This window comes from Cherax quadricarinatus, chromosome 6 (genome assembly GCF_038502225.1).
Source record: "Cherax quadricarinatus isolate ZL_2023a chromosome 6, ASM3850222v1, whole genome shotgun sequence".
Classification (NCBI taxonomy): Eukaryota; Metazoa; Arthropoda; class Malacostraca; order Decapoda; family Parastacidae; genus Cherax; species Cherax quadricarinatus.
The window spans coordinates 10,105,112-10,124,695 of NC_091297.1; the positions used below are offsets into that span (position 1 = coordinate 10,105,112).

Sequence of the window (19,584 nt, forward strand, 5' to 3'; positions counted from 1 at the left end):
TGGAGTGTAAAATCATCCCCAATCTTTTTATTATAATAATTAATTTCAAATATTTACTGCACTTGTAATGATGGTAAGTAAGATTCCCATTATGAGGTAAGGTTAAGCAAATGTTATATATCTCAAAGTTTTTGATATCTTTAATAATTTTAAATTCTTTATAATACAATACTACATATCATTTCCAGTTTTATTATAAAAATTTTTTCATCATTTATGTTTAGATTATCCCAACTTTGATGGGACCTTCAAGCATGGTACATCTAAATAAAATTATTTTTGATGATACCATATCTTGTACATGCACTAAATTGTGGGTACAAACAATTCACAAGACTTTTGAGGGTATAGAGGAAGTGCAAATAAGGAGAGTTAGTGTTCCTTTGGAATTATATTTTATGTACTGTACAGTACAGAGAAGTTAATATGTTTGTATGGTAAATTGGTGAGTCCAAAAAATGAAATATAAAAATAGAAGCTCAGAAAATATGTTTTTCTTTTCTGCCTGCAGCTTATTTCACAGCTCTACCTATTATCGTCCTTCTGCATCAACATAACCTCAGTAATACTTTATCTATTACAAACTGATGATTATTTCTTCCTTACTTATTTGACTGTTGCAGCCCCTTTCTGAAACTGTCATTCTATGTCATAAAATTTTTGAAAAAAAAAAAAAAATTCTTATAGAATGATAGAATCTTTTCTGATATTAATGACTTTAAAAAATTGCAAAAATTTGGTCAAAACTGCAGGTGCGGCTCCGTGGTAGTTCCATATCGCATCAGCAATTTACCGCTTCGACTTTGAGCCCTGTTTTGACCAATTCCGTTGTTGATTGACCAAAGTCATAGCTATTTTTAGAAATCCATTTTTTCTATCAGTTGAGTACAGAAACGCCCATTTACCGATTTGAACTACCCAATAGTGGTCAGAAATTGACGGCTTTGGCCAATTTAACGCCAAATTAAAAAAAAGATACCAATTTCAAAATGGGGTCAGAATAAATAATGTAGACATTCTTGTACTAAAACAACATATTCTCTATTCATTAGTCATGTCAATAGGCCTCTTATATTACTGCTTGCTTTCTATTTTTGATTTTATTCATACAAAAATACAAAATTTACTGTTATGAACTTCTGCATTATTGTAAAAATGGTATAAATAATATCAAATACTGATCAAGAAGAATATTAGACCCCCAGTTGATGTATTGGACGTGTGGTGCTTGATTTGCTTACTCTGAACATTGGTAAAAATCAGACGACTCACTGCTGAGCTCCAGTTTAGTGCTGTTGTGAAGTAATCAAAATCATCTCTATTTCTGTATTATGTTTTCCAATTTTATCACGTGGACCATGAGCGAATAAAAGCGATAAATACTATGAAAATACACCTCAAAGTCGGCGTTTATTGCCAAACCGATCGGAGTTTTTTTCTCATTATGCCTGCATTATGTGATTTTTATGGTGCACACTGACCACACAGACCCGATCTATTTTATATGTAGGCCTACAACTTTCTCATACTTGATTTGAAGCATAAATTTTTTTTTATTATTATCACTGGCGATTCCACCAAGGCAGGGTGGCGAAAAAGAAAAACTTTCACCATCATTCTCGATCACTGTCTTGCCAGAAGGAGTGCTTCACTACAGTTTTTAACTGCAACATTAACACCTCCTTCAGGTGCAGGCACTGTACTTCCCATCTCAGGACTCAAGTCGGCCTGCCGGTTTCTGAACCCCTTCACTAAATGTTGCACATCACGCCAGCAGCAAAGTCAGTATTAAAACCATTGTCTCCATTCACTCTATCAAACACGCTCCGCGCCTGCTGGAAGTCCAAGCCCCTACTTTAAACCTCCTTTACCCCCTCTCCAGCCCGTTTCCTGGGCAGACCCCCTACCCGCCTTCCTTCCACTGCAGACTGATACCTCTGAAGTCCCATTCTGTTCGCTCCAGAAATTTCTCTCTACATGTCCGAACCACCTCAACAACCCTTCCTCAGCCCTCTGAACCTTGGTTTTGGTAATCCGCACCTCCTCCTAACTTCCAAACTCTGAATTCTCTGCATTCTCTTTATTCCACACATTTGCCCTCAGACATGACATCTCCACCATCAAACCTTCTCCTCATGCCCAGCATTCCATCTGCCCCACTTCACACCCATGAGCGTTGGTAAAACTATCTCTCATGGTCCTCTTTGCATAGGGTTGGTTAACATCTCCACAAACTCCTAAATGCATATCTTTTCCCCTCATCAATTCTGCCAGTTCACCTCTCAGCTCTTTACCATAGACCCATCCGCTGGCCATTATCTGATATCTGGGCCATTTCCACCTCCTCATACTCTCTCCCTCCAATGCAGTATTCAATCTTTATCCTGTCTTTTGTTATTCCTGTATTTTCTCTTCTGTATTCCTTTCATTTTCTTCACACACCCCTGCAGATTCATCACCAATCTCTGCAACTTCTAGAATCTCCCAGGCACAGTGTCATCAGCAAGAACAGCTGTGACAACCACTGTGTGTGATTCTTTATCTTTTAACTCCACGCCTCTTGCAAGACCTCGCATTGCATGCCTAGCCCCATCTATAAATGTAACAAACAACCACGGTGACATCACATCAACCGCTCTAAGACTATTTTACTGGAAAAAAATTTCCCTCTTTCTACATACTCTAACTTAGGCCTCACTATCCACCGTAAAACTCTTGCTGCTTTCAATATATCTCACAGCCACTTTTACAACATCTGCCCACATTGCCCCTATCTACCTTGTCACTCCTTTTCAAATCCATAAATGCCACAAAGACCTCTTTAGCCTTATCTAAATATTTCATATATGTTTACAGCTGTAAACACCTGGGTCCACACCCCCTACCTTTCCTAAAGCCTCCTTGTTCATCTGCTATCTATTCTCAAATCTTACTCTTGAATTCTTTCATGTGCTCCTACATACACTTTGCAGGTATACTCAACGACATCCCCTATAATTTTTGCACTCTTTTATCCCTTTGCCTTTATACAAAGGAACTATGCATCTCTGCAATCCTAGAGTACCTTACCTCTTCATACATTTATTAAATAATTGCTGCTCCTCCAAAACCTCCACCTGCTTTTAACATTTTCTATCTTTATCCATCAATCCCGGCTGCCTTATCCTTTCATTTTACCTACTGCCTCCACGAACTTCCCCACACTCACAACTAAATCTTCCTCCTCCTGCAAGATGTATTCCTCCTTGTCCTATACATGAAATGCAACCTATCTTCATCAACATTTAACAATTCACTCAAAATATTCCCTCCATCTTGTGCCTCTAACTCTCCATTTAATAACTCTCCTCTCTGTTTTAACTGGCAATCCATTTGTTCTCGGCTTTCTTAAGCATTAATCTCACTCCAAAACTTTTCTTATTTTCTAACAAAGTTGTGATAACATCTCACTTATCTCTCATTTGCTCTCTTTTTACATTTAGCTTCACCACTCCTCTTAACCTCTCTCAACTCCATATACTCTTCCCCTCTATGCATCACTTCTACTTTCTAAGAAAAACTTCTCATATACTAACTTTTCTCCACCACCCTCTTTCATCATCCCATTCCTGTCGCTCCTCTTCCCTCCACTTTTACTTTCCTGTAACCACAAACTTCTGCTGAACCTCTAACACTACATTTTAAACCTACCCCATACCTCTTAGCCCATTGCACCTTCCATCTGTTAGCCCATCTATCTCAATAGCTGTTTTGTTATATCTTACCTAACTGCACTCTCTTTTAGTTTATAAACCTTACTATCTCTTCACAATTAGCCTGTTATCGCTTGTATCCCATCTATCTTTACTCTCAGTGTAGCTCCACAACTAAAGTGATCTGATATATCATGGCCCCTCTATAAACATATACATCTGCAAGTCTACTCAACAGTCTTTTATCTGCAATACGCAATCAACTTGCATTCTGTCTTTAAATCTCATCATATCTTGTATGCTGTATTATCCTCTTTTTCTTAAAATATATATTACCTATAACTAAACCCCTTTCTATACAAAGTTCCAATCAAAGGCTAGAATTTCATTGTTCATCTGTCGAAACAGTGGCGTAAGGCTAATGTATGCGAGCCGAAACAGTCAAGGGTTAATGGCTTCTACTGTTTGCAGGAGGTTTATATGAGTAGCACATCTCCTTTCATTTATTCTATTTGTAACACAGCTGTTTCCACCAAAACGGAGTAACTCAAAGAAGGAAATGCATTCACCATCGCTCATTCTCAAGATGTCTTTGTAAGTACATAGATCATCACAAATTGTGTGATACTCTGAACTGCAGCACCTCACCCATTTTCAAACCACCTCTCACTTTACCTCCAAGACCTCAGTTTATGGTGAAGACGACAATAAGCGTATCCAGCAAATTAAATCACAAAAACTAGTCTCGAATCAAACATGCTGACACATGCCTGCTCGATGCTCAGACCAGTATCCACTTGAACATATCCTTCGCCCGCCATTAAGTTTTTTCTTTTAACTACTATAATTTCATAGTTTCTACTTAGAAGTGATTGGGTTCTACTTTACTTCCTGGTAGCTCATTTGTGCTACTTTTTTTATTAATAATTTGTATACTTTTAAAACTTAATTCAGATTGCTTTTCATAAATCTGTTTCAGTTTACCAGTTTGTCATTATACACTCAGTGTAATTATTTTATTCTTTCGTCTACATTTTTTCAAGAAGCTGACTGTGTCTCAAGTGGGAGAGTGCCACTTAAATATGTACAGCAAGGAATCCACTCAGAGGCAGCTCAGATGAATTCACCGTAGCTAATAAACCTCTGCGCAAATTCACCTTAAACCAGCAAGACTAGAAAATATGCTGGACCTCATCTTCACTAGAGCCAGCTGATCTGATACGTAATATAGCATATCGAAGACAATGCACTCAGATCCCCCAACATAATGAGAACAGACATCATAACCAGGGCTTCTGACCAGTAAAATGTGAGCAGTCGCGGGGATGTCTTCGCAAAAATTCAACTAATACTTAAAAAACATATAATGAGGAACCGTCAACCATGTCGTAGAAACAAGATAGGAGGATATCCTAAACAACTAGATCCAAACCTTTTGCCTAGAAAAATAAACTGTGGTTCTGAAGATCTGCTCAAGACACATTTGCATTAAGAAAAGAAAGAGAAGATGTAAATAGAGGCAGAGAGGCAGCTCCTATACAGGCCCGAAGGCAAAAGTCACCAGAGCTGCTGAGAGAGTCAGTATATCTGAAATCACGAAGGGAGGCACTGGTCAGTGAAGTTGCAAATCTCCGAACTTAAGCTAGAAGGAATCTTACAGGAGACAAAAGTCGCGGGAAGAACTAAAGGTCATGAGAATTGGAAAAGGCAAAATGCACTACTTCTCCTATGCAAATCTAAAGTAAACAACATCCAATGTTAGGCCCCTGCTTAAATGAGATGGGATATACACAGTTAGCAGCCAAGAGAAATGGCGAGATCACTAAGAGTGCATCTGACTCACTGTTCAGCGGCTGCTACCCAGACTTAGAATTAGTGGTCAGTGATTCTTTATGTATGAGACCAAAAGAATTTGGTCATCTCAAATCTCAGATGTTATACTAACACCACAAGACTGAAAAATACAATAAATGACATACCAGCTTCCACACTCTGCCTCAGGCCCAGACTAGTACTAACTCAGGCATTCATCAAGAACTGCAAGAAGCCCCTGTCACGTGCCTTCAGCAGTCTATGGAGAGGAAACATGGGCACGGGTCATCCCACACTCACTAAAAACAACAGACATAGCCCAACTCTACAAAGGTGGCAGTAAAGCAATTGCAAAGTACTACAGACCGATAGCACTAACATCCCATATCATAAAAATCTTCGAAAGGGTTCTAAGAAGCAAGATTGCCAACCACCTGGATACCCATCAATTACACAACCCAGGGCAACACAGGCTTAGAGCAGGTTGCTCCTGCCTGTCCTAGCTACTGGACCGCTATGACAAGGTCCTGGATGCTGTAGAGGATAAACAGAATACAGATCAGATATATTAATCAATCAGTCAATCAATCAAGTTTATTCTCTACAAGGATTACAATGCGGGATTTACAGATTTTGGATATTGTGTGGTTTACATGTTTTAAAATACTAATTACAGAGGGGGCCACTAGGACACCTAGCATGGCTAGGCATTTTGGGCAGACTTAGATTAATTCTTAACTTTAAATTATTACAGATTATGGTATTAAGGCTAAGTGACTACATTATAGTTTATGAGTTTAGCAATGTGAATGCTTTTGTTTGGGCACAATACATAGTGTCTATATTGGAGTATCATAGGCAAACTTATAACTAGTTAGGATTCATTATTTTAAGATTAAGATTTGTATTTCTGTGTTTATAGTCAATGGGTGAGTGAGTGTAAGTGTGAACCACCAGGTAGTTTTCATGTAGTTAGTTGACGAGGTGTATCAGGGAGATAAGATGTTTTCTAACTGTAGTTTTGAAAGTGATGAATGTGTCTGCAGTTCTAGAGTTTTCAGGAAGGGTGTTCCAGATTTTAGGCCCTTTGACACACATTGAATTTTTGTAAAGGTTTAGTCGGACATGGGGAATGTCATGAAGATGTTTGTGTCTGGTGTTATACCTGTGGATCCTGTCACAACTATCAAGAAAGCATTTTAGGTCAAGGTTAATATTGGAATTTAAGGTCCTGTAGATATAGATTGCATAGTAGTAAGTGTGGATGTTCTGAACAGGGAGTAAGTTTAGATCTATGAAGAGTGGGGGGGGTGTGTTGCCAGGGATCAGATTTAGCGATTATTCTTACTGCGGCTTTTTGTTGGGTTATTATTGGCTTTAGGTGTGTTGCTGCAGTTGATCCCCGAGCACAAATAACATAGGTGAGGTATGGATAAATGAGTGAATGGTAGTGTGAGAAGGGCAGTTTGCGGCACGTAATATCATATCTTGGAGAGGATCCCCACCATTTTGGATACTTTTTTTGTTATGTGTTGGATATGGGTGCTGAAATTTAGGTTGTTGTCAAGGTATAGACCTAGGAATTTGCCCTCATTATGTCTGCCAATTAGAGTGTTGTTGATCTTAATGTTAAGTTGTGCAACACCTGCCCTGCTACCAAACATAATGTAGTAGGTTTTGTCAGTGTTAAGTGTAAGTTTATTGGCTGTCATCCAAGTCAGAATTTTGAGCAGCTCCTCGTTGAGAATGGTGTTGAGGGTGTACACAGAATTTGCAATAGCCTTCGACAAGTGTGACCATGGTGTAATAGAACACAAAATGCGTGATAAAGGAATAACAGAAAAAGTTGGTAAATGGACCTATAACTTCCTGACAAATAGAACACAAAGAGTAATAGTAAACAGAGTAAAGTCTGAGGCAGCTACGGTGAAAAGCTCTGTTTCAAAAGGCACAGTACTCGCTCCTATCCTATTCCTCATCCTCATATCTGACATAGACAGAGATGTAAGCTATAGCTCCATGTCTTCCTTTGGGGATGACACCCAAATTGCCATGACAGTGACTTCCATCGAAGACGTCGCAAGACTCCAAGCGGACATCAGCCAAATCTTCAAATGGGCCACTCAAAACAATATGAAGTTCAATGAAGAAAAATTTCAACTACTACTCAGATATGGAAAACTTGAGAAAATTAAAACTGTATCAGGGTATACAGCAAATTCTGACCATACAATAGAGTGAAAAAGTAATGTGAAGGACCTGGGAGTGATAATGTCAGAGGATCTCGCCTTCAAAGACCACAGCAATGTATCTACCGCACCTGCTAGGAAAATGATAGGATGGATAATGAGAACCTTCAAAACTAGGGACACCAAGCCCACGATGATTCTCTTTGTGGGCTTGGTGTGCACTTTCTTTTGGAAGGTTAAGGTCTCTCACCAAGTCATTGAGCTCAACTTGGTTGAAGGGTTTGGGATTGTCATTTGTTGGTGGTTTATAGTCTACTTCCATCTCCTTAGAATCACTGGTATCAAACTCTGATGAAATTTGCCATGTCTCAGGTGGCACAAGTACAGGAATATCTTCAGAGTGTGGAACAGGCTGAAGGAATATTTGGGTATATTATGTGGTCTTTAGTCTTCTTGTTGAACCCATCTCGAAGCCGCTAAACTCGGGGTCAACATCACTTTCCTTTTAAAAGGGGAGTGTTAATACTACATGGCATCAGTGAATCCCTGGTGTTTGCTATGCTGTTTGGTCTAGCTGGCACTCAATAGAACTGGTGCTCCCACTGAGTGTTAAGACCCATTCTATACTGACCAAGCATCTCAGGCCAATCATGCCAAATTTGGAGGCAGGAAAAATAAAACGTTGATCTACATTTGGAGTGCTAGCAGTAACAACATAGATCTACGTTTGGACAGTTTAGACAGTTTAAAGGTTAAAACACATGGTACAATATATAGGAATAGAAAAATAGCAGTAACCATTAGTACATGAGGATGAATGATAGATGAAAACTCAAGGAGCAGGCTTTAGGATGTGCTTGAACATAGAATATTACTGTCTTGAATAACATTGATGAGATGCTTTTTAACTAGTTTGAAGTGGTTGGCAAATAGGGAACCTTTGAAATCTTCTGGCAGAGAGTTCTGAGGTTTTTACCGAGGCTGATTCATACATGGGGGATCAAATAATACTTGTATCTTGTGTTATGCCTATCACTTATGTTGCAGTTTTCAAGGAAGAGTTTCAGAGTTGGGTTTATATTTGTTATGACTGACCTGTATATATAGTATGTACAGTAGTGTGAGTGAATGTTTTGTACATTGAGTGAGTTGAAACCTTTGAAGAGAGGGGGTGTGTTGTCTAATAACTGACTGAGTGATCATTTATATGAACTCATAATTCACATGTCTTAGGAAATGGTATTTTATATCATGAGATCCCATGAATTATGAGACTGGTAGGTAAATGAGAGCAAATAGACATGTAATATACTAGCAGTCTGTGAGAAAGGAGTTCATAAGCTTTTGTGTAATAGATTGTGTTGAAATTAAAATTTCAGATGGTGAATGAGATGAAGGAAGTCATTAGTGTGCAGCCGGATGGTCCTATCATGTATCTATTTAAGACAGACTTTGGAAGAAGTAAAGCTACATTAAGTAAAGCTACAGTGCTTGCCGGGCAACGACCTGTACTTGTACTGGCAAAGTCTGAAGGAATCATAAAGGGCCGCTCCATTATGCCTGAGGTAATAGAGTACTTCATATTTTTTTTATTTTGTTACACATTAATATTCTTTAAGCTCATTTGACAAAGACAGGCGCATTTGTGAGCACTAAGAGTAATAAAGGTGAACTAAGCATTTGAACTTTGGCTAAAAACAATCCATGCAAATAAAAAAAAGTTTTAGAATGTATATATAATGTATATTTAATTTTACTTGCATAATTATTTTTTTTTTTTTTTTTTGCCAATGTTAATTTTTTAACCCTTTGAGGGTACAAAGGCCAAATCTCAGAGTGACAGCCAGGGTCCAAGAATTTTCGAAAAAAAAAAAAATCTTACAGAATTAAAGATAATATTTTTCTAGAGGTAATAAAAAAAAAAAATCCGATGAGTACTTTCCAAGATATAGAGGCGTGAAGTTGACCCTCAATTACCGGGTGGCAGCAACAAAAGTGACTTCCGTAAAGTGGCATTTTTTTTCCCCTTTTATGTTACCTTTTTCTTTTCAAATTTTTTTTTCCAGTAACATTTGTGGCCTGTGAGACCAATATAATGCATAATGTATATATGTACACTCGTATTCAACACAATAATCACACTAATATTTTCATCATTATATTGTTTACAATACTTGATAAATTAGACACATATGCAACACTTGGGTATTTTTAATGAGGAAATGTTTCGCCACACAGTGGCTTCATCAGTCCATACTTTGTATGGACTGATGAAGCCACTGTGTGGCGAAACATTTCCTCAATAAAGATACCCAAGTGTTACATATGTGTCTAATTTATCAACTTGTCGGTTCTCTGAACCATTCATCTACATTTACAATATTTGTTTACAACAAAAAACATGCAAAAATGTTGTACATTAGTAATGTTCTATTATATATTTACATATATAGAGTCACTGGACATGTTCCTAGAACTGCTGCAGTCTGTTAAAGTCTTTGAAATAAGGTGTCATGCACAGTAGTGTCTTACTCATCTGTGGACCAGTATGATTTTATATTATGCTTATAGACATGAGGCATAAGCATTATTGTTGCAAAAAACAAATACGTACATACATTTCAGCCACAGTTGTTTCCTTCCACCGGTGGATGATGATGCACTTTGCCCTGGACCCGCTGATTAGCGGCTTGGGTCCCAGTCTGGACTGGTGCAGCATGTTGCACGCTCACATACTGCATGCTCGTGGCACCACCACCACCTACTGATGCATATGGTCTATCCATCCCAATTGCAGCCACATCATCGTCACTTTCACTGTCTGTTTCAGGTGTAGGGCCACGTATGTACTCAGTTCCCTTGGAATTGCATATGGTACAGGGTACCATATGGTACATTGTACCATATGGTACCATTGTATCATGGTACCATTGTATCATATGGTACCATTGTATCATATGGTACCATATGGTACAATGTACCATATGGTTCAAAACCATAAAATTCCTCCTCAGATCCACTTCCATCAGTGTTAGAACTATCACTTGGGAAGAGGAGAGTCCCAATTTGCCAGGGAGTGAGAGCTTCCTTGCCGCAAGGCATGATGAACAAAATGTACTGAGACGGCGTTCCCACAATGCAATGCGGGTGCTCTGATTTTTTGTTTACTGCGCACACTGACCATGCAGACCCATTGTCTTAGATGTAGGCCTACCAGCCTACTCGTGCTAAATTTGAAGCTGCTAGAATTTTGGCATATATCTACAGCTTGGACCCTGGCTTCAAAGCCATAGATCTATGGGTTAAATTTGATTTTAGCAGTACCTCATGTTTAAACATGAAGGTTATTAGTGGTAAGAAATTTTCTGACTTAGTAACTGCCCTTCAGGCAGTTACCAAGTAGATTATTATGTATAGTAGTATTAAAAAAATCAAGTGTCCTAAACCTGTGGGGATCATTAACCCTTTCAGGGTCCGTGCCGTAGATCTACAGCTTTATGTTGAGGGTCCAAACCGTAGATCTACGCCATGAGCTCAGCTCACTCTGATAAGCTGTGAGCGATAAATTTGGGCCTGGATATGAGAATACATCTATGTGGTGTGTGTGCACCACATAAAACAAATCCTGCAGCACACAGTGCATAATGAGAGAAAAAAACTGAGACCATAATTTTCGATTAATTATTATTATTATTATTATAATCAAAAAGAAGGCTAAGCCACAAGGGCTATGCAGCGCTGCAGGGTAGGGAAGGAAGCGAGAGTATTGGGCGGTAGAAGGGGGAAGGGATGATCAGTAGGTTACAGAAAACAGCGGGGCAGGGGATAGTGCGGGGGTAGAGGGCAGCAAGAGATTGAGGTAGAAAGGGCTGAAGGTATCATCAGAGTTTGTGAAGTAAGTCAGTTGTTGTCAAAAAGTCAATGAGAGAGTCCGGATGAAAGGTGGATCCATCAGCGAGAAGGGAAGGTAAAGAGAGAGCAGCGGAGCGAAGACGACGTTGGAGGTATATTCTGCGTGCTCGTTGATAAAGTGGGCAGTCTAAGAGAATGTGGCTAACCGATAATGGAACCTGACAATTCTCACAGAGAGGAGCAGGGCGCCTCTCCATGAGATAACCATGAGTAAGACGAGTATGGCTAATGCGAAGACAGGAGAGAGTAGTCTCCCAACCTTGACACTGGTGACAAGAAGACGGCCAGTAACCTATACTCGGTTTAATAGATTGAAGTTTGTTACCGAGCAGAGTAGACCAACGTTGTTGCCAACGGGTGTGAAGGTGGGTAGCTATTGCAGCAAATGTCCGTAAATGGAACACCTCTATATGAAACTGGTGGCCATGTACTGCTGACCGCGCAGCAGTGTCTGCCTGTTCATTGCCCTGTACGTCAACATGACCAGGGACCCAACAAAAAACAATATCTTTATGCTTGGAAGAGATGCAGCGTAGCCAAAGTTGGATACGGAGGACTAAGGGGTGAGGCGTATCAAATTTCTGTGTAGCCTGTAAAGCACTTTGGGAGTCTGAGACAACCACAAATGATGACACAGGCATAGATGCAATACAGATAAGTGCTGCAAGAATGGCATACAATTCAGCAGTAAAGATACTAACCGAAGATAGTAAATGCCCTCGTACGACACTGTCCGGAAACACTGCTGCGAATCCTAAGCCGTCAGAAGACTTAGAGCCATCTATGTACACTGCAATGACATGAGAATGAGAGTGGAAGTGGTCAAGAAAAAGAGAGCGGGAAGCTACCGTAGACAGTTGGGCTTTCAAGCAAGGGAGTGAGAAAGAACAGACTCGAACAGCTGGAACTTCCCAGGGGGGTAGGGAAAAGGGAGATGCTACATGAACATAGAGAGGTGGTAATTGAAGAGAAGACAAGAGCGAATGTAGGCGAAGAGAGAAGGGACGGAGCAAACAGGGGCGGCGAACAAATAAAGAATTTTTTTATTGTCACACTGGCCAATTCCCACCAAGGCAGGGTGGCCCAAAAAAGAAAAACTTTCACCATCATTCACTCCATCACTGTCTTGCCAGAAGGGTGCTTTACACTACAGTTTTTAAACTGCAACATTAACACCCCTCCTTCAGAGTGCAGGCACTGTACTTCCCATCTCCAGGACTCAAGTCCAGCCTGCCAGTTTCCCTGAACCCCTTCATAAATGTTACTCTGCTCACACTCCAACAGCACGTCAAGTATTAAAAACCATTTGTCTCCATTCACTCCTATCAAACACGCTCACGCATGCCTGCTGGAAGTCCAAGCCCCTCGCACACAAAACCTCCTTTACCCCCTCCCTCCAACCTTTCCTAGGCCGACCCGTACCCCGCCTTCCTTCCACTACAGACTGATACACTCTTGAAGTCACTCTGTTTCACTCCATTCTCTCTACATGTCCAAACCACCTCAACAACCCTTCCTCAGCCCTCTGGATAACAGTTTTGGTAATCCTGCACCTCCTCCTAACTTCCAAACTACGAATTCTCTGCATTATATTCACACCACACATTGCCCTCAGACATGACATCTCCACTGCCTCCAGCCTTCTCCTCGCTGCAACATTCATCACCCATGCTTCACATCCATATAAGAGCATTGGTAAAACTATACTCTCATACATTCCCCTCTTTGCCTCCAAGGACAAAGTTCTTTGTCTCCACAGGCTCTACTAATGTCTACTAATATCAGTGACCATCCTATAAATGGAAGGATTGCGGAGATCATGAGAGCGTACATAGTAGCGAAGGCAATGGGCATCACGGCGATCGGATAAGGATGGAACGTTCGCTTCTGCATAGAGGCTCTCAACAGGGGAAGAGCGTAAAGCACCAAGGCATAAATGTAATCCTTGGCGATGAATGGGGTTAAGGCTAGAGAGAGTAGCAGGAGAGGCCGCTGAATAGATCTAGTTACCATAATCAAGTTTCGATAAAATGAGGGCGGAATGTAGGCGAAGGAAAGTTCGACGATCAGCTCCCCATGAAAGATGAGCAAGGGTTTTAACAAGATTCAGCCGGCTGTGACAAGTTGCCTTCAGAGAGGTAATGTGAGGTTTCCAGGATAATCTACGGTCAAAGAGGAGGCCTAGAAACCTGATTGTATCATGTTCAGGGATACGGGAGCCATAGAGGTACAAAGGATGATCGGAGATGACAGAGCGTCTAGTGAAAGTAATTTGGTGAGTTTTGGTACTGGAAAATTTAAACTCATGTGTGGTGGCCCAATTGGAAACATGGTCGACCGCATGTTGGAGAGAAACTGTAATGAGGTGACAGTCAGCGCCTGCACATGCAATAGCAAAGTCATCAACATGGAGTGATGACCAAATATTGGATGGAAGACTAGAGGCCAAATCATTTATAGCACGGAGAAAAAGTGTTGTGCTTTCTACACATCCCTGGGGGACACCTTCAGCTTGGATAAAGTCTGGGGAGAGCACATTATTAACCCGAACACGGAAATGTCTGTCAGTTAAAAAGTTCTTAAGGAAGGATGGTATATTGCCTCGAAGGCCTAAGGAGTGGGCTTGGGCCAAAATATTATACCTCCAAGTTGTGTCATATGCCTTCTCAAGGTCAAAAAATATGGCAATAACTGAGTGGTTATTCGCAAAGGCATTACGAACATATGTATTCAAGCGTAGTAAGGGGTCTATGGTAGAACGGCCTTTACGAAAGCCATATTGATGAGTGGAGAGACTGTTGTGTGTCTCTAAATACCACACTAAACGTCTATTTACCAGGCGTTCCATCACTTTGCAAACTGCACTGGTAAGAGCAATGGGACGATAGTGGGAGGCTTCATGTCCCGTAGTACCCGGTTTGCGGAAAGGGAGAACAATGGCAGATTTCCACAGCTGTGGAAGAACTCCCTGTGACCAAATAAGATTGAAAAGGCATAATAGGACTGCAAGGGCTGACTGATGTAAATGTTGTAGCATATGAATATGAATGTCGTCAGGCCCAGCTGCTGATGATCGGCAAGCTGAGAGTGTTGCCTCCAGTTCCTGAGGTGTAAAAGGCACATTATACTGTTCTTCTCTGAGAGAAGAAAAGTTCAAGGGTGCTAACTCTCTGGCAGACTTTGAGGAAAGAAACGAGGGGCATAGATGGAGCCCCTGAGAAATATGGACCAGATGACTGCCAATTTCATTGGCAACATCTAGTGGGTTTGCTATATCAACACCGGCAACCCGCAGAACAGGAGCTGGGTCAGGAGAATATTTACCACTGATTTTTCTTACTTTTTTCCAGACTGCACTCATAGAGGAAGCAGAGGTGATGGTGGAGACATAATCTCGCCAGCAAGTGCGTTTAGGGTCACGGATGACACAGTGAGCGATCGCACGCTTCTGCTTAAAATCTAGAAGTCTCTCCATGGTTCTATTGTACCGGTACCTGCCCCACGCAGCGCGTTTCAAACGTACTGCACGAGCACAAGCAGGAGACCACCAAGGCACTCATTTCTGAGAATGCCTGCCCGAAGTTTGGGGTATAGAATGAGAAGCTGCGGTTAAAACGGAGGACGAGAAGAGGTGTAAAAGTTCATCAATGGAGGACAAAGAAGGAACCTCACTAAAAACAGTTAGTTGTGAGTAAAGGTTCCAATTTGCCTGATCAAATTGCCAGCGTGGGTTACGAAGAGGTGGTGAATATGAAGGGGAAGTAAGAATGATTGGGAAATGATTGCTGTCATGTAAATCCGGGAGAACAGACCAGATGAAGTGTAATGTGGCGGAGGAGGAGCAGACTGAGAGATCGATGCAAGAGAGAGTATGAGTCCGAGGATCAAAATGGGTGTGAGTACCTGTATTTAAAACATGGAGGGGGGGGTAGCAAGAAAAGCCTCTAACTGAATGCCTCGGGAATCACAGTGAGACCCCCCCCCCAGAGGAAATGATGGGCATTAAAATCGCCAAGTAACAGAAGTGGTGGTGGTAATGACGAAACAAGAAAGGCAATATCTGGGATAGATAATGCCCGAGAAGGAGAGAGATACAAAGAACAGAGTGTATACCACCTATGCAAGTGGATACGGGCTGCTGTGTAATGCAGCGAAGTACGAACAAATAGCTGATGGTATGGAATATCAGTGTGAAGAAGAAGGGTACTTTCATTAAAGGTCCCATCAGGAAAAGGATCTGAAGAATACAATAAATTATAGCCTGAGATAGGATAGATAACAGCAGAGTGTAATTTTGGTTCCTGTAAGCAAACACCAACAGGGAAAAACTGGGAGAGCAACATCTGAAGCTCACCCCGATTACCCGAGGCCGCGAATATTCCACTGTAAATAGGCCATGATTGGCAACAATAAAGATACCTGAAATCCGCAGGTAAGGGTACCTACAGACTAGAGGGGTTGGAAAAGTCCACATGCGGTGGCAAAGGAAAACGTTCAAGTAGCGAAGGAACGGTGCGTTGTGAAGAAAGGAGTTGTGCAGATGGAAAAGAGGAAAGAGAAGGAACAGAGGGTGGATCAGTGTCCATTGATGGTTTGGTCTCTGCAATATATTCAGAGATTGCTTCAAGTGTTTCGGAGTTCAGAGACGTCGTATGGGAGACAATTTTCGATTAAAACAGCGATTTTGCAGTGTTTTTTCGTATGTTTTTTATGGTTGTATTTGCGATTTCTTGGTCTCATTTGATAGAATGGAAGATATATTACAGAAATAGAGATGATTTTGATTGGTTTTATTATTGGAAATGGCTTGAAACCGAGCTCAAAGTAGTGGAAATGTTAAATTTTTGCAGATGTTCAAGAGTAAACAACTGACCTCGCACGCCTAATACACGCCAGCTGGTGGGTCTAATATATGTTCACAAATGTGGTGATATTATTTATACAATTATTACTACAATATTGTATCACAGTAAATCTTCTATTTTTGGTTTGAATAAAAATTCATTATGTGAATAAAAAATCAAAATGGAATTCATTTGTAAAGCCTGAAAATGTAACTAATGAACAGAGGAAATGTTAGTTTAGTGCCAGGAATGCCTGAATTGGAATATTTTGAACTTTGCATTAAATTGGCCAAATTACCAATTTCCGAACATTTTATTTTGTAGTTTTGAAACAGTTGACTTGGCGATTTCTTGTGCTCAATCGATAGAATATTATTATTATTATAATCAAAAAGAAGCGCTAAGCCACAAGGGCTATACAGCAATCGATAGAATAGAAGTAATACTAGTGAAATAGCTAAGAATTTGGTCGACTGGAATAAGGTAACTGGCCTAAAATGGGAGTCAAAGTTGGCAAAATTGCCGATGCGTAAATATCGCTGACACATCAAAATTCGCAAGAGCATAATTTCGTCAATTTTCCATCAAATTTCATACTTTTTGTTTTATTATCTTCAGAAAAAGTTTCTCTACCATTTCATAAGAAAAAATAACAAAATTATTTTTTGAAAATTCTTGGACACTGGTGTGCACTTTGAAATTTGGCCTCTGGATCCTGAAAGGGTTAAGTGCCATTCCTGTTTAGTAAAGTCTTAATGTCTCATTATTCAGTTGGGCTCTGTAGCACTATGACCTATATAAGTCTAGTACTTTTTTAGGACTAAAAAACAATAGGGTTCTGCTTTACATTTTCATTCTATTTACTCGTGATTTTTCAACAATTTCACAAACGTTACATTTCAGGAAATGTTAGTGTGTGGTGCCTCAGCCTCTGCTTGGATGACCAGTGTGAGTCAGGTGTTGGGTGGTAAAGTGGCAGCTCCAAGATATCAGAATCCCTTACTGGTGTGCAATTTTCGAAGTCAAAAGATAGATCACATCAATGTTGACAGTAAATTAAGAGAGGCACTTGAAGCCTCTGAACATTATATTTCTAAATTTTATTAGGATGAAAGCATACTGAACCAGTGATCATAATTTTGTTTATTGTTACATTTCATGCAATATACAATTGTTTTTATTCCACTAAAACATTGGTAAGATACATTTTGTACAGTATTAAACAAAAAATACAAATGTTTGACTGCAAGCCTTCAGCTATACAATGTTTCTTCCAGCAGGATGAAACATTCTACAAATAAAGGACTCCACTGCATTTTTTTCACTTAAAACAATATTGTACAAAATGTACAGGGAATGATGCCACACACTTGTCATGTGCTGAAGTACACCTGGAGGGGGACTTCGGGAGTCCATGCCCCTGTGGCCTGGTCTGTAACGAGGCCTGATAAACCAGGTTGTTACTGCAAACAAACTGATGTATGAGCCATAGCCCAGCTGGTCAGGTACTGACTTTAGGTGCTTGTCCAGCACTTTCTTGAAGACAGCCAGGGGTCTATTGGAAACCCCTCTTAAGTATGCCAGGAGGCAGTTGAACAGTCTTGGGCCCCTAACACTTATTGTGTTGTCTCTTAGCATACTCACAGTACCCCTTCTTTTCACTGGGAGGGATGTTGCATCTCCTGCCATGTCTTACTCTCATAGGGAGTGATTTTCGTGTGCAGATTAGGGACTAGTCCCTCTAGGATTTTCCAAGTGTATATTATCATGTATCTTTCTCACCTGCATTCCAGGGACTTCAACCATTCCCAGTAATTTAGGTGCTTTATCGTACTTTTGTGTGTTGTGAAAGTTCTCTCTATATTCTCCAGGTCTGCAATTTCATCTACCTTGAAAGGGGCTGTTAGCATGCGTGAGCATGTTAGATAGGAGTGAATGGAGATGAATGGTATTTGGGACCTGACGAGCTGTTGGAGTGAGTTGAGGGTAATATTTAGTGAAGGGATCCAGGGAAACTGGTTATTTTATATAGCCTGACTCGAGTCCTGGAAATGGGAAGTACAGTGCCTGCACTTTAGAGGAGGGGTTTAGGATATTGGCAGTTTGGAGGAATATGTTGTGTATCTTTATATGTATATACTTCTAAACTGTTGTATTCTGAGCACCTCTGCAAAAACAGTGATTATGTGTGAGTGAGGTGAAAGTGTTGAATGATGATGAAAGTATTTTCTTCTTGGGGATTTTCTTTCTTTTTGGGTCACCCTGCCTTGGTGGGAGACAGCTGACTTGTTAAAAAAAAAAAAAAAAAAGCTAAACTGATAAGGGTCATACAGCGCTGCACGGCAGAAAATAGTGCTGGGGCTATAAACAGCTAGGTGGAAAGGGGATCAGAGGTGAGGGGAGAAAAGGGGTGGAAGGGCTGTGTGTTAAAGTTTGTATAGTAAAGCAGTTGCTGACAAAAAGTGACTACAAGTCATAGGCAGGGCGTCTGCAAGAAGGGAAGATAAGGTAAAAGTGGTAGGGCGGCAGCATCACTGGAGGTAAATCCTGCGAGTCCGCTGGTAAACCAGGCAATCTACAAGAAAGTGAAGAACTGAAATAGGAACTTGACATTATCATTATAATCAAAAAGAAGCGCTAAACCACAAGGGCTATAGGAACCAGACAAACCTCAGAGAGAGGAATAGGGTGTCGTTCCATGAGATACCCATGGGTAAGGCAATTATGGCCAATGCAGAGATGGGAGAGCGTGTCTCCCTAGTGTACAGTAATATTCCAGCCTAGAGAGAACAAGCGACTTGAAGAGAATCATGGGCTCGGCATCTCTAGTTCTAAGGGTTCTCATTACCCATCCTTGCAGATGTGGTAGATACATTGTTGTGATCTTTGAAAGTGAGATCCTCTGACATTATCATTCCCATGTCCTTCACATTAGTTTTTTTGCTCTATTATGTGGTTGGAATTTTTTTTATACTCTGATACAATTTTAATTTCTATAGTTTGTTTTCTATAGTGGAGTAATTGAAATCTGTCTTCATTGGTTGATGTCCGCTTGGAGACTTGTGGGATCTTCTATGGATGACATGCAAATTCAGGTGTCATCCACAAAGGAAGACATGGTGCTTTGGCTTACAT

General features: G+C 40.5%; 1 protein-coding gene across 1 annotated transcript in view; it reads left to right on the forward strand.

The window, feature by feature from the left end:
* LOC128693585 (alanine--tRNA ligase, mitochondrial-like) overlaps positions 1-19,301 on the forward strand; it is a 146,501-nt gene extending 127,200 nt beyond the window's left edge. The window contains exons 11-12 of the mRNA XM_070082083.1: positions 9,073-9,258; positions 17,353-19,301. Of these exons, the coding sequence (XP_069938184.1) occupies positions 9,073-9,258; positions 17,353-17,556 (390 nt within the window). The 3' untranslated portion in view covers positions 17,557-19,301. The remainder of the gene's footprint in view (positions 1-9,072; positions 9,259-17,352) is intronic.
* Positions 19,302-19,584: the final 283 nt, after the last annotated feature.